Raw genomic sequence first — 15,010 nt, 5'->3', positions numbered from 1 at the left:
GGTTAACAAACTCAGAGTTTGCACTTAACCACCTTTCTGAAACGGGCCCCTGGTCTTGCTGGTATGACCAGCATGGGATGTTGGTGCTAATGCTGGTGTTGATGCTGGTTTAGCTAGTGTTCACTAGCAAACCAGCACCAAAACACAACATATGCTGGTCTTGCTGGTATGCTGTTTTTTTCAGCAGGGTGGTTGCACCTACTAACAAAAAAGGACCATGGTTATCTTTGTAGTATCTTGGAGTAGCCTATACTTGGTGTAGCAAGTCATGTAGGCATAAATGTAGTGTTATGTCATCCCATTACCATACAATGATGATGTTACACAGTACATTTATGTAAACGACAAAAAAAGGCAAATTTAATCAAACTTATTTTATTCTAAGAAATGTACAGTAGAGAAAATACTTAGTCCCATTTCCAAAATAATTTGCGAGGCAAGAACATGTAAACTTTGCATAAAAATGAAAGTTACAGGTGTCATTTAGCGTGCCATTTTGCTACCGAGGTAAAGTAAAAAAAAAACTGAAAACACATTAAAAAAAGACAAAAATATACAAAACATAAGAGCAAATAAATAGGATTCACATTTAGCCAGCTAGTTACTTAACTAGTGCAGAAAGAATAGATGACAGCAGAGATTCAAGAGATAAATCGGTTGTTACCCATCAAGCAAATGAAAAAAAAAAAACAGACGACACATCTGTACAATCTTGTAACCTACTATAATCCCTTTACATTTGAACAGGTGAATCTGAAATCTCCACCAGAAATTTCTTCTATTGTCAAAGTGATACTAATTACTGGTGAGCTAAGAAACATTTACAAAAACTGGTGGACAGCATTCATTTCATCTCCGCTGTATTTTCATATTCCTATTTCATAAAATACATACAGTATGTTACACAGGATTCTTGGACAAGACATTTTAAGAGATCATAAACATTTTGTCAGATCCTTTCTCATAGATGTACAAATTCTTTCATTGCCTACATACAAAATTAGGACAAAATGTGAACAGGGTCACATTGATATCTACTGTAGGATGCCGCCTTCATTTCCCGAATGTTTGTAAAACACAGAGACATTTAAATAGAATGCAAATGTTTAACTTGTTCTAACTTGGCACTGATAATTTGATAGTGATCATTACATTTTGCCAGTTGAATTTTAAGGCTTTTATAGTGTTGACTTAAGGAGGACACTATGAAAAAAATAAAGGGTATATTTTAGAGAACAAACATGACAAAAAATGATCTCAGTGTGTGCATCTAAGAAAGGAATGGATAATGTGGCAAATCTGACATTATGAGGTAGATTCTTTACATATTAATTTCAGATGCTTTCATAAAAAGCATTTTATTTTGGACTGTTTTGTAGAAATTAACAGAATTTGAAATTAACCCAGATATACCAAATGGAGAAAAATATTCAAAACAAAAACAATTAATTTAGTGCAGGACAACAATAGTAGGAATTATGAAAATCAACAAACCAACACGCTTTAAAAGTATGAAATCAAATTACAGTGTAAAAATGCTAATAACCACAACTTTTTCTGTTTCTTGCCTCTGTACTGAAAACCAGTACATACATATAAAACTAAGATCATTTACTGTGTTCAGATGAACTGAGGTTAGTTATCACAGTTCCAGAGACATTTCATTTGACAATACCCGTATTAAAACCACTACACCCTGAGGACATATTTAGTACATTGAATTAAAAGAGGAAGCATTCATGTAAAATGAGTACAATTGTTTAAATAAGCTACAGTGGTACTTCAAAAGTGTACTTTTTTACAAGTCCGCTTTAAGGCTGATTTACACTTTGTCATCCAATGCATTGTTAGCAACTAGCTGGCTGCATTTTGTGACAATGTTCAATTTAGATTGCAAGTGAAACAAAAACGATTAGGAATGACATTTGTGTGATGACAAATAATAAATGATATTGGATGAGAAACAATAAACCAGCCTTCAAGGAAACTCAAATGTTGTGTTCACCAGTAGTAGCCTGTGTAGAATGACAGCAACATCAGTATCTAAAACCTCCGTTTCATTCTGTGCATACAACAGCAGGATACATAAATGAAGGACAATGAGAAATCTGAGTAATAGAGACAAGCGAAAAGTCATAGACAAATATAGTCCCATACAAAGAAGCAAATGTCTCATTTTAGTTCAAGGCCACTAATTCCAGTATTCAAGACCATTCCTAGTGCATAACAAATAGAGCAGCCGAGTTTTTTGCCAGTCTATGAAAATCAAAGACAATCTTTAAAGTAGAAGTGGCATTAAAAGAATGCATAACACCAGTACTAAAGTGGATTTTGTGTTTTGGATAAGGTGAACATCACCTCATTAAAACACTCCAGGTGTGCTGTCTTCCAGTGAAGCAGACAATCCATCTTTTATTCCTTGTGTTGCATTATAACTATATCTAAAGTCATTCACAAACACATGAAACAAGAACATTCAATAAGTACATAAAGGCGACTGAGTCTGATTTGTCCACAGTTTTGGAAACAATTCAAGTAGTCTCAGTACCTTCTTTACTACACCTGAGTTTTACTTAAAAAATAAAAGGTACAACAAAGAGTTCATTAGTAATTGCTCATTACCAATATATAGTTTCTTGACTCCTTTCGTGACTTCCCTGCCCCGAAGATGTAATTTTGCAGGGAATAAGGGCAAATAACCATTCCAAACTAAGAAAACAAGCTGAACACCAGTATTTAAGAGTTTAAGCAGTATCTGAGCACTGATTCACAGCTGTTCCTTGGTCAATGGTCCGCCTCATTGGCACAGAGAGATATTACATTCCCCCATTAAATTGGTGCCTAGTCCAAGCTACTTTTTGAAAGGTGAATGGGGGTTATAAGTTTCAATCATATCAAAAGGAGAATATCTACACCATTCTCCTTTTCCATGTATATTCCGGGATTTCATTTTTACTATCATAGAAGACATTTCTTGAGTTGCCAAGTGAAATCAAAACCTTCATACTCCTTGTTTATTGCTTGGGCCATTTGGAGATGCTGTGCCAAACATCTGCTGCCTATCAAACAAGAAAAAAGTTAGTAAAAAAAATATTATGAATGATATAGATTGATTTAGATTAATACAAATCACGTCAATTTCCACTGATGCCTTTAAATACTTGATCAACTATCTAAATGAGACTTCTTACCTAGTGCGAAGTAAGTGTTCTGCTACCATTGTCCTTTGTGGAACCACCATTCCTTGGAAGTGCCCAGAAACATCTGGATGCCTGTACATAGCCATTCGAGTTTGACCTGGGGAGAAAGGCAGTTGCTGGGGCCTCTGTAAGGCCTCCATCAAATGTGGAAGAGGATGCTGTTGTGCAAAGTGTCCTCTGGGAAACTGGTGACTGGAATATGGCCCACCTGCCATCATATGGTGTGAAGCAGCACTACCCTGCTGCATGCTGGGATGCATGCCACGGGGGCCATATGGAAAATTGTGGGGTGGCAGAGCTGAAGTATGATGTCGGGCTGCAGCATTGTGACTGTCCAAGTCCAAAATCTCCTTTGGGCTCTCAGAACGTTGAGAAGGCTCTTCGGTTCTTGCCTGCTTGGCAGGGCTGCCATTCTCTCTGTTTTCTAATGTGCTGATATGCGACCCATCAGGTAAAGAACTTGGTGACATTAAGCACCCACCAGATCCATCGGATCCCTGAGGAGACATTGTGTTGTCCTTCTGCCTACCATTAACAGTGCCAGCTGATGGTGACGGATAAGAATTAGGCATCACTGGGTGTTGAGGCTGAAATGAAGGCCTGGACCACTCCTCAGCAGGAAATCTAGGTCTGGCATGCCTGTGATGCTGATAAAACTGCTGCTGCTGGTACTGAGGATACATGTTGGGGTGGCCCTGAGGGTGCTGTGTGGCCATGCGATACTGGTATGGAACACCTTGCTGAGGATAAGCAGCATAGTGGGGAGGATTTGGATGATTGTTAGTAGTCTGTGATGTAGATCCTTGGTTTGGGTAAGAGTGGGGATTTGAGGGGTGTAATGGTCTACCTATCTGTGGGCCAAAGTGTTGATTTGTTGACTCACTTGCACTATATTGGGCCATGGTGTTGCTCTCTGAACCCTGGGAGAGTGTTGGAGGTGTCTGATTTTGAAGTGGTCCCGGCCCCTGCCTTCCAAGCGGAGTTTGTGACTCTGGACTGAAGGGTTGTTGTTTGTAAAGGCTGTTGGCAGGATCAGTTCTTATGTTAGCATTGGTGCTATCTTGGGAAGCTGTGCTACCACCTGATAATCTACTGGTTGGCTCACAAGGCCTTTGGTCCCCTTGATCAGCTGGAGAGGGCTGAGCAAGTGGATGCGATACAGGATGGCTGGGAGGCAGAGAACAGATGGTTGCAGGCTGATGAACACCAGGTTGCCCCTCCTGAGATGGTATCTGTGGCATTCCATGGAGAGGCCCTGGCTGTGGGCCTCTGACTGGTCCATTTTGAAGTAATTGGTGTGCGCCATTTGGATGGAACTGCTGCTGAGATATATTCTGCAATACTTGTGGAGGAAGACTCTGTAACATGTGTGGAGGAACATGCCGTTGAGAACCATTCTGAATAAACTGTGGTTGAACATTTGGATGTATTTGTTGAGAAGGGTGCTGGGATAATTCATCTGGGGTTTTCTGGGGCACTTGCCGAGGACCACTTATGGAAACCTTTGAAGAATCCTCCCCAGGATTTTGCTTCTGGTGTGCCAGTTGGGTCGTATTTTGAGAATTAGGTTGGTCGCTGTTCTCAGAAATCTCTAAATTTGGCTTGTGTTTATTCGGATCAGAACCTTCCGTGCATGGACTGAACGCTGATGAAGAAGCGGTACCTGGTGAAGTTTGGTTCTGTGGTGATCTGCTCCAGTCTGGTAGAGGTGGGTTCTGCAGTAGGTTATTAGGTTGGTCAGACTTTTCTGTTTGATTGAGATAAGGATGACTGTCTGGCTCAGTCACAGTAGATATCTCCCCAGTTGACAATTGATCAGCTGATTTTGGACTTGAACCTGTCAGGACACAAAATTAAATGTTAACTATGGTTCTGAATTTTATAATAAGGTTAGTCTGTTCTTACATTACAAGACAATTTTCCTCAAATTTTCAGTCTCACACAGAAAGTAAAATGCTGCAAATATGCCCACATTTACCTTTGGGGGATATTGCTGTGTGCTGGTTGTCTGTTACACCATCCCTAGGACTAAGCAGTTTGCTTTCAGGAGACGCCTGAGCAGCGCAAATCGAAGTGTTGCCACCACTTTGTGGGGTTGGCTGGAAGCTTGCAACATGATGGGAAGATGAGGCAGAGAGCTGCTGAAGAGCAAGCATCTCTGGACTATCAAGCATGGATGCCAAATGTGGCCTTGAGTCTTGAGGGGCCCCTGGTGGTCTTTGAGAATTCACAGGGGGCATTCTATACTGATTGTTTGCCATTGCATAACCAGAACTGTGTGGAGGACGGATCATGCTATGATTGTATGGATGCTGGTTAGTTATGCTTTGTTCTTGCACCATTGGACCACCAGCTGTCTGCTGCTGTCCTTGGTGATTGATAGGTGGCCACATCCTTTGCATGCTCATGCCATGAGGGCCATACGGAGGGTAAGAACTATGCATTGGGACACCAGGCATAGGGTACCTGTTCCCCAAAGGCTGCATTTGTTGTCCATCTGATTGTTGGCGTGAAGGGTACATGTTGCCCTCAGGTGGAGGGGCACAGAAGCCCCCAGGCTGACCGGCCACTGGCCTGGGACCCAGGGAAGGGCCATGAGTGGGTCCAGGATAGGAATGCTGCTGATGTGGAGGTTGTGGTCGGACTTCAGGTCCTAATGTGTATCTGGGGCCAAGATGTGGCCCATTTATGTGCGAACTCTGATTAGAAAAAGAATTGTATCATTTTATTCACATAATGCATTATTAATTTTTTTTAAACTAATACCGATGAATGCAGAAAATCATACCTGCATGTTGTAGTGCGGCATATGCGGAGCTCCATGATCCCCTGGTGGCCTGGGCATAAGGTGTCTTTGCCCAGGGTATGGGTACTGAGGGTCAATCATCATACGCTGCGGATACATGCCTGGAGGACCGGAAGGCCGTTGAAACTATGGAAAAAACAGTTGCAGAGGAGAAAACATATGATACGCATTTAAAATTATATAGTTTCATCTGTCAACACAGGCTGTGGTCTAACCTGCTGAGCTGGATGTAATATTCCAGCCTGTTGATGTCCTGGATGCATGTTGTGGTGATAGGCTGGGCCATTGCTGTAGTGTGAAGGAGGGGGTTGTAAAGCAAATCTGACTTGGTCTTGGTTTAGATCATTTCCTTTGCCATTGCTGGTAGATTTTCGTTTTTGAGCTTGTTCTGCAGCTCTGATCAAGCTATCGGGTCCAGACTGTCTATGACTTTTGTTCTTTTTCTTCTTACAGTCACGGTCTTCACTGCTCACATGAAACTCCTCATCTGTATCGCCATCCTCAGAGGGAAAATGCTTCAGTAAGGCTCGGCTAAAGCAGCGTTCCAACGACTCGGCCATTTCTGTGTATTCTGAGGTGACACAGACAGGCAAGTCAAATTTACATACTCACTCACTCACACACACATATACACAAACTCATCTGCCCATGCAACAAGCACACAGACTAGGTCACAGAACCACAGATGACCCCTGACCCCACCCCCCCCAGGGGAGTGCATTCTGATGGATGGATGGCTCCAGAGAGGGTAGCTGCAGGGCTGGAATGTCTCTGTGACACTGGAGGACCTGGCCCAATGGAGGATAGCTCAATCACTCTCTATTAATCAACGTCAAAGCCTCCCCACATACTTAAACTACTAATACGGACAGCTTTGCTCATTTACATGCAGCTACATACTACATCACACATTTTTATGCCAGAATTCTGGGTAACGAGACAAAATAGCATCATATTTACCACTCTCCTCTCCATTGTACTCCAGACAGTTCTCAAACATTAGTTTTACATCCGCCACAAACTCATCCTTGGCCATATATTCCCCATCATTCAGTTTTTTCTCAATAGTGGACAGGTCCATTGGAGTCTGACAAAACATTTGACACATTTTATATATTTTGCAATTACTCATGGTTAAAAAAATCTTCATAAAAGTATAAATACCTGTATTATTTCATTATAGTTGGGGGCGTAAGATTCATCAACAGGCTCCAAAAATGGCCAAGCATCTTTGTGAGCTTTGAGGGCATCTAACACTAAAGATAAAATCATTTTGCATTAAGTCAGCGAAACTATTTCTGCTGCTGAAGAGGAAATGCAATACTGAGGTTTAACCTCAACACAAGTTACACGGTCCAAAATTACCTTTGTAGAGACCGGTGTAATCATCATCTATCTCATAACTATAATAAGAAAATGGGAAGTGAGTACAGTACACCAAAAACAACCGTTGAACTAGACATAACATTGTCAGGTGGTAAATTAGCAACAGAATTTAGTTAGTATTTAGTCTGTATGCATGATAGCTTAAAAATTCAAACAAGTGCTTACAACGCTTTAGTGCGGCGTGCTCTGCGAACAGGTGAATCAGTCTCAATATTAAGCAACTCAGGAGGAAGGTCTTTCCCTTGGGAGAGCAACCAAGCCTTTTCTTCTCGCTGCTTTCTTCTACGTGCACGCTCTATACAACATAAAACAATGACAAAATAAGAATGCCAAGCTCACATTACCCTTCTTATTATCATTATCAGTGCATGTTATTTGACCGGGCTTGGTTGGCAAAGATGGCAAACAAAATTAAACAGTAATACAGCAATTTATCAGGCCGCTTTAAAAGACAAATGTGATCAAAGGGCACAGCAAGATAAAGGGGGAGAGGTGCCTTATGTGACCGGCACTCCCTGCATGGAGGATTAAAGAGGCTGGAGGAAGAAACCACTAGAGAGAACAGCAGACCTGATCTTCATCCATAATACATTAATGTGGATAGGCCCATCAGCGGCACCATAATCAAGCATTAATTAACCCTTTGACAGAGGATATCAGACCTGGATGATTCTCATTAGGAGTGAGGTTCATCATTTCCACCAGCTCAGCTCTTTGCATGATTAAAGCAGCCTTAGGTTAAAGCACGCTGACTTCAAAACTGCCAAGTTGAGACAAGACTACAGAATGTGTGTTTGATCACGCTTCTGGGAAACCTTTGAGCTCCCAAGCCTGAGACTGTATTAAGGTAGCAAGTGTGACTCACCCTCCGCAGCTTTAACTCTCTCTTGTTCCTCTCTCTCCCGTTCCTCCTGGAGGAGCCTCTCTTCTTCATGCCGTTGCTCAGCGAGAAGCGCTTGCCTATGCAGGTCTTCCTCTCTCTGCTTTTGGTCCACCTCATTTGTACCATTGGTCTACGCATACACATACAGACTTTTAGGTACGGCTTAGAGTACATTCGCAAAACATAAAATTGGAGATTTTAAAGCTTACCGCATTCTCCTGGCTGTTTTGCACAGTATAGCCATCACGTTCCAGTTGCGAATTCAGTAGCTTCTGTTTCATCTCCTTCTCCTGAGTGGAAATAACCTTGTTACTTGTAGTCACATACATGGGTGCCAGACTCTAATACCCACCATGACCAAGACCATCAAAATCAATTCAATTCAATTTTATTTATATAGCGCTTTTCACAATTTGGTAATTGTATCAAAGCAGCTTTACATAATAGATGCAGTGAAAAGCACAGAAAATCGACAGATAGCACAACATAATACACGATAGCACAAGCAGCTAAATTTGCTGCGGCTTTAAATCAACATTATAAGCGAACGTATTACTAATGTGACGTATAGAAGTTAAGCCCAAGAGGGCTGCCTCCCCCGGGTTGAAAAACCCCCTAGGAGAAAAAAAACCCCGGATTATTAGCCGGGGAAGGAAAAAAAATCCTAGGAGGAAAAAACCCTTGGGAGATATATATATATATATATTTATATACATTGAAACGGATCAGGCCATCACACCATTCCCCGCATCTCAGTACATGCCGGACCGAATACTTTTTACACTTAATCCCATGGTATATAGACTGTGAGTGGTATAACCACTTAAGAGGTCATGAAAACCTGCAGCATTTCAGGCCGTCAATCACCAGGCTCTGGCTCGCCTCAAGGTGAGAGCCTGCTACATGTCGACGGCTAGATGGATTGGCTCTGACAGGGCTGTGTTAGTGTGCACATGTGCGTAAGTGTGGGGAGGGAGGGCTGAGGCGAAGAAGCGAAGAAGCAGTTGTCCAAAATAAAACCCAAAGCATCAACATTGTGAAAGTATCCACTGTATCCAAGTTTTCACTGTGCTGATCGCTTCTATCTACAAGTGAGGAAAATGTGAAGCTGCTTGATGTTGAAAGCACTCATGTATATTTATACCATGATGGTATGTAATGGTGATTGCTGAAAGCAGGGTAGCTATGGCAACGAGACACTGTAATAGGTCTTGATTAAGCACGGAAATGACATGGAGTACACTGTACATATCAGCAAACATCTGCTAGAAAACAAGATTTGCCACTGGTAAAAAAGAGACACAGATGAGTTATCTAATTCCTTTAAGGAAATATTTGTTAACGTAAAAATGAATATTATCAGTCTAAAGATCAATGTAGGCACTCAGTAGCTCTGTACACAATAAAAAATCAGCTTCAGTTGTTCCTAAGATCAGGGGAACCCTGCAGGGCTTTCTGAAAGCAAACTTAAGAATCTCAAGCAAGTACTGACCAGTCATGAATTGTCCATTTGTCATGCAATACACTGCATGACAAAGAAGCTTATATATTAGGTTGTTCTAGTAAGATGTTTTAAACAAGCACTAGTAATACATGGCATATTTTCTGGCAATCTTCGCAAAGATTAAAATCTATAAATCTTGCTTTGACTTCGAACATGACTCATTATTACGTCACATGCCAGTTCAATTAGGCTCACCTTGTGCTCGATCATGTTACTGATCTCGGGCAGGAAGTTCTGAGTGATGATGCGGTGCAGGTGCCGGTCCTGGGGGGAGATTTTGTCTTTAATACTCTCGGCCAGACTAGTCCATTGCTCCTCTGTGTCACACGCCAGAGACCAGGCCCCACGGGGTTGCTCTGATAACACATTACAGAAACGGTTCACAAACAACTCAACTGCACATAGTTATCAGAAATCCAACACTGACAATGTTTTCTGAAAAATGTGGATTGTCAAAATTTCCCAATTAATTTACTATATAAAATGCTTCTGTGGCAGCGCAACATACTTAAAGGAACAGTATGTAGGATTGTGGCCAAAACTGATATTGCAATCACAAAACTTGTGGCAAAAACTGGTACTGCAATCACACAACTGGTGGCCAATACACAACATGACAACATAAACATCAGTTGAGGGCTGCAACCCCACTTTTTAAATGACAATATCCTGGCCAGACCACTGTTGTGAGTGATGTAAGTATTTGAAATTAAAATGATTTCTTAATGTCTAGTGAAATATCAGGGCCATTTTATGATTAATTGATATAAATTTCTTACATACTGTTTCTTTAAAGCAATGCTGCAGCCAAATGTCAAAATTACCCCATGATTTACTCACCCTCAACCAATCTGAGATACATATGTCCATCATCTTTCAGACAAACACATTTGTATTTATTTTAGTAAATATCCTTGCTTTTCCAAGCTTATAATGGGAGAAAACAGAGATCAAGGAACAACTTCTGGCGTTAAACCCCAAAAAAGTGCATCCATCCTTCACAGAAGTAATCCACACAGCTCCAAGAGGTTAATAAAGGTCTTCTGTGGGTGATCGATGCGATTGTGTAGGAAAAATATCCATATTTTAAATTTTATAAACTATAATAACTAGCTTCCGGTAATGACCGTCTTAAACTCACGTGATTCACTGCGCAACGTACCCATGGGAATGAACAACCCAGTCTCACAGAGTTGCGTATAAATATCACAAAGTGTGAAATCGCGCAATACATACGCCAAATTCCAATTTGGCATGCATATGATACGCCAGTCCTTCCCAATCACTTAAATGGCGCATCTTTTTTTGTTGTTTTATTTATTGGTTTCTCAATTTTTTTACTATGTTTTACCATTGTCGCTTGGGTTTAGGGTTAGAACAACTTTTTGTTACATAAAAATGGCATCCTAACCCAATCCCCAATTCTTACCCCAACTCCAAGCAACCATGGCTTAAAAATTGACAAAAACACGGAGAAACCTTAAATAACCTCCTTAAGCAAATCTCAAATCTAACCCTTAACCCAAGCGAAAATGGTTTCAAAAACAGAAAAAATTTGAGAAACCAATAAATAAAACGACCAAAAAAGATGCCCCGTTTAGATGAATGGAAAAGACTGGCGTATCATATGCAATTTGGCATATGTATTGCATGATTTTTACACTTTGTGCTATTTATACGCATCTACATGAGACTGGGTAGGAATGAACGCTAAAACTCTTGGCGCTGTTACCGAAAGCTAGTTATTACAGTTTATTAAGTTGGATATAAATATGGATATTTTTCTTACACAATCACATTGTTTACCCGCAGAAGACCTTTATTAACCCCCTGAAGCCATGTGGATTACCTCTGTGAAGGATAAATGCACTTTTTGGGGGTTTAAAGTCACAAGTTGTTCTCTGATCCCTTTTTCTACCATTATAAAGCTTGGAAGAGCATGGACATTTACTAAAATAACTCCAAATTTGTTCATCTGAAAGATGCTGGACATATGTATCTCTGATTGCTTGAGGGTGAGTAAATCATGGAGTAATTTTGATATTTGGCTGGAGTATCCCTTTAACATGCCTTACTGCTTTAACTCCAGCAAAATTTGTCTTCTGTGACTAACCTTTATCATATTTAAACTCTTCAATGCTCTCATCATCTCCCTTCACAGACTCCTCTCTCTCTTCCTCCTCCTCCTCTGCCTCCTCCCTAAAACAAACATAACCAATTAAGCAAACAAAATTAACCCTTAAAAATGGCAAAAATGAAATGAGCCACATCTGTTGGAATTATAGAAAATTATAGATGTTTGAAGAGGTCTTACGTTGACAGTATATCCTCAAGCTTCTTCTTTGGTGGCCTCCCTCTTCTTTTTTTCTCAGGCACATACGTCTCACTGTGAAACAATGAATATGATTGCTTAAGGATTTTGCCCAAATATATATGCCAATGTGGCGTTGTATCTTTTAACCCCTTATTGTTAATCTCGTCATACCTGTATTGTGAAGACAGTGTTTGGATTGGCTCCTCTTTGTACAGCCGTGTACCATAAAAGTACCAGTAGAGGGCTCCGGTCCCGTCTTGCCCGAAAGGCTCAACACGTAAACTGTCAGCATCCAAGCCCTTAAACCAAAGATCTCTTTTAGGCTAAAACTATCACTTCTGAATTCACTTCCAAAACCCTTAATCAAATATGTACAATTTCTGTTTAATTCTTTTAAAGGAGTAAAACTTTCTTCTCAAAGATATTGGACAAGGATGCTACCTTAAGCCGATCGAAGACATCAGCAGCATCAAGACGATAGTCACAGAGTCTGTGCAAGAGCTCCACCTGTGTGCGAGGTGGTAGCACCTCAAATGAGTGCTCCTTCAGTGGGTTGGGCTTGCCTTCTTCCAGTTCCCAACGGTAATTGATAATGTCTTCCAGGTAACTGCTAAAAGACTCGATCCTGAAAGAAGTATGTTTTAAGTAACGTCCGTAAGACAATTGTTGGTCCCTGCCTGTCTCGTGAGTCGTGACTGTGTGTTTCGTCACAACACACAACTTAAAATACAAATATTTTTCTTTCACAAAGGCATTGTTTTACTTCAAAAGACATGAACCAACCGGACCGATTCCTTTTTTAACGATGAATGGAGTTCATAGACTTTAAAGGGACATTCCACTTTTTTAAAAAATATACGAATTTTCCCGCTCCCCTAGAGTTAAACATTTGATTTTTACAGTTTTGGAATCCATTCAGCTTATCTCCGGGTCTGGCGCTACCACTTTTAGCATAGCTTAGCACAATCCATTGAAGCACGATGCTAATGGTCTAATCAGATTCAATGGATTGTGCTAAGCTATGCTAAAAGTGGTAGCGCCAGACGCGGAGATCAGCTGAAAGGATTCTAAAATGGTAAAAATCAAATGTTTAACTCTAGGGGAGCTGGAAAATGACTATATTTTTTAAAAAAGTGCAATTTCCCTTTAATACTATTGAATGGCATTACTAAGATAGGAAATTATTTAATAGAGGTGCACCGATAAATTGGCTCATGATGCTTGCTATGCTTCTCTAGGGTGAAATGCCGCTACATCCAAAAGCCAGAGGGCGCTCTCCTGTAGAAACTCAATATGCGCTGCAAACGAAGAACCATTACACACGCAGCTCCACGAAATGGCTTAAGCATATATTTTTTCACTGTTCTTCAAACCTTTTCAGGTATTTTCATGATAATAAAGAATATGTATAATGATTATGTTTGACGAGTACTGCTTTTTCAAATGCATGTTATAAACTACCTGAACTCACAGTGATTTCAGATCAATAAGGACTTAAAGCAACACTATGCAGTTTCCATGTAAAAATGACTTACAGCTCCCCCATGTGGTTGAAAGCGCAACAGTGTCTGGTATCAGCAGTCGGGGGGAGGGGCGGGTCTGTGTTTCCTACCCTCCACCGCCACTTTCAGAGTCTGCTTGTAGCATCTAGGAGGCTACTCAGGGTGCAGCAACAGTACAATTTGTCCAGTTAAAAGTTGTTCTATCACTTAAAAAATTTTAGAGACTTTATTTAAAGGTAAAAAAACTACATAGTGTTGCTTTAACTGATCAAAAGCCGTAGTATAAGTCGTGTGCATATTATCGGCTGTGCGACTCAGAATATTGGACAGGTATTATCAGTGTATATTGGCATTTATCATCACATCCCTATTATTTAATATAACTCGGAAAGAAGTCATATTCACCTATTCTCTCAGGAGTAAAGGTACAAAAGTTGTCACTGGGACAGTACCCTTTCAAAAAGGTACACCTTTGTACCCAAAGATTCACCCGAAAATTAAAATTATGTCACTATTTACTCAAACCTGTATTCTCAGTTTCATTTTTCTGTTGAACACACAAGAAGATAATGATAAATGATGGTAAGCACACAGCTGACGGTGCCCACTGACTTCCATAGTAGAAAAAACAAATACTATGGAAGTCAATGGGTACTATCATTTATCAAAATATCTTCTTTTGTGTTCCACAGAAGAAAGAAACTCTTACAGGTTTAGAACAACATGAGGGTGAGTACACGATGACAGAATCTTAATTTTCTGATGAACTTCCTTTAAGCATACTGAGATCCTTGCTTTGAAAACTTTATATGTGTGTAGTTAACTTTATTGTATTTAGAGCGATAAAGAAACAACATTTTCAAGTAATGATTATTAACTAATAAGGAAGTAAGCACTGTGCCATTTTGTAATGAAACTGGCTAAACAAATACTAGCTGATCAACCAAGAAACATAGTTCCTGTAACCCAGCATAGAAACCAAGGGTGGACGTTTGGACAACAAGAGAGAAGATAGAGAGTAAAAAGGAGAGAAACAATAGGCTTATCTTCAGAAAGCAGAATGATCTCTCACACAGCTGCAGGCCCCCTGCCATTCCATCTTTCGCTCTGTCTCCCTCATCCGTAACACTCCCTCCCCCATTCTGCTGGGGTGTTTAGCACATGTAGAATAAAAAGGGCACTTCTGTGATAGGCCAGTACCCTGCGGCCTCCCCCTGGATGCCAGTTGCTGTCGGATCTAATAAAACCCAGCGTCATTTAACGGCTTGCCCGGATCATTCCTGCCTACCCAATCATCGACCCGACTCTTTGCTGCTGATGAGGCACTGCTATGGACGGGAGCTCCCTTTAGGGGCCAGTCATTCATCACAGCACTGACTCACATAATAACTCACTCTCTTTACTGGCAAGGGGGC

The 15,010-nt window shown here is 40.7% G+C and overlaps 1 protein-coding gene across 1 annotated transcript in view; it reads right to left on the bottom strand.

The window, feature by feature from the left end:
- Positions 1 to 359: 359 nt before the first annotated feature.
- The window catches only part of cecr2 (CECR2 histone acetyl-lysine reader), a 41,372-nt gene continuing 26,721 nt past the window's right edge, over positions 360 to 15,010 (bottom strand). The window contains exons 3-18 of the mRNA XM_055192811.2: positions 12,535 to 12,718; positions 12,265 to 12,392; positions 12,094 to 12,165; positions 11,893 to 11,978; positions 9,975 to 10,135; positions 8,485 to 8,565; positions 8,258 to 8,405; positions 7,558 to 7,687; positions 7,372 to 7,409; positions 7,171 to 7,262; positions 6,967 to 7,093; positions 6,222 to 6,577; positions 5,989 to 6,132; positions 5,179 to 5,899; positions 3,192 to 5,037; positions 360 to 3,059 (exon numbers count right to left, since the gene is read on the bottom strand). Coding sequence (XP_055048786.2) covers positions 3,002 to 3,059; positions 3,192 to 5,037; positions 5,179 to 5,899; positions 5,989 to 6,132; positions 6,222 to 6,577; positions 6,967 to 7,093; positions 7,171 to 7,262; positions 7,372 to 7,409; positions 7,558 to 7,687; positions 8,258 to 8,405; positions 8,485 to 8,565; positions 9,975 to 10,135; positions 11,893 to 11,978; positions 12,094 to 12,165; positions 12,265 to 12,392; positions 12,535 to 12,718 — 4,372 coding nt within the window. The 3' untranslated portion in view covers positions 360 to 3,001. The remainder of the gene's footprint in view (positions 3,060 to 3,191; positions 5,038 to 5,178; positions 5,900 to 5,988; positions 6,133 to 6,221; positions 6,578 to 6,966; positions 7,094 to 7,170; positions 7,263 to 7,371; positions 7,410 to 7,557; positions 7,688 to 8,257; positions 8,406 to 8,484; positions 8,566 to 9,974; positions 10,136 to 11,892; positions 11,979 to 12,093; positions 12,166 to 12,264; positions 12,393 to 12,534; positions 12,719 to 15,010) is intronic.

Source organism: Misgurnus anguillicaudatus, chromosome 6 (genome assembly GCF_027580225.2).
Source record: "Misgurnus anguillicaudatus chromosome 6, ASM2758022v2, whole genome shotgun sequence".
NCBI lineage: Eukaryota > Metazoa > Chordata > Actinopteri > Cypriniformes > Cobitidae > Misgurnus > Misgurnus anguillicaudatus.
Note: the sequence above shows the minus strand (reverse complement) of the source record. Positions and strands in the feature narration are given on the sequence as shown.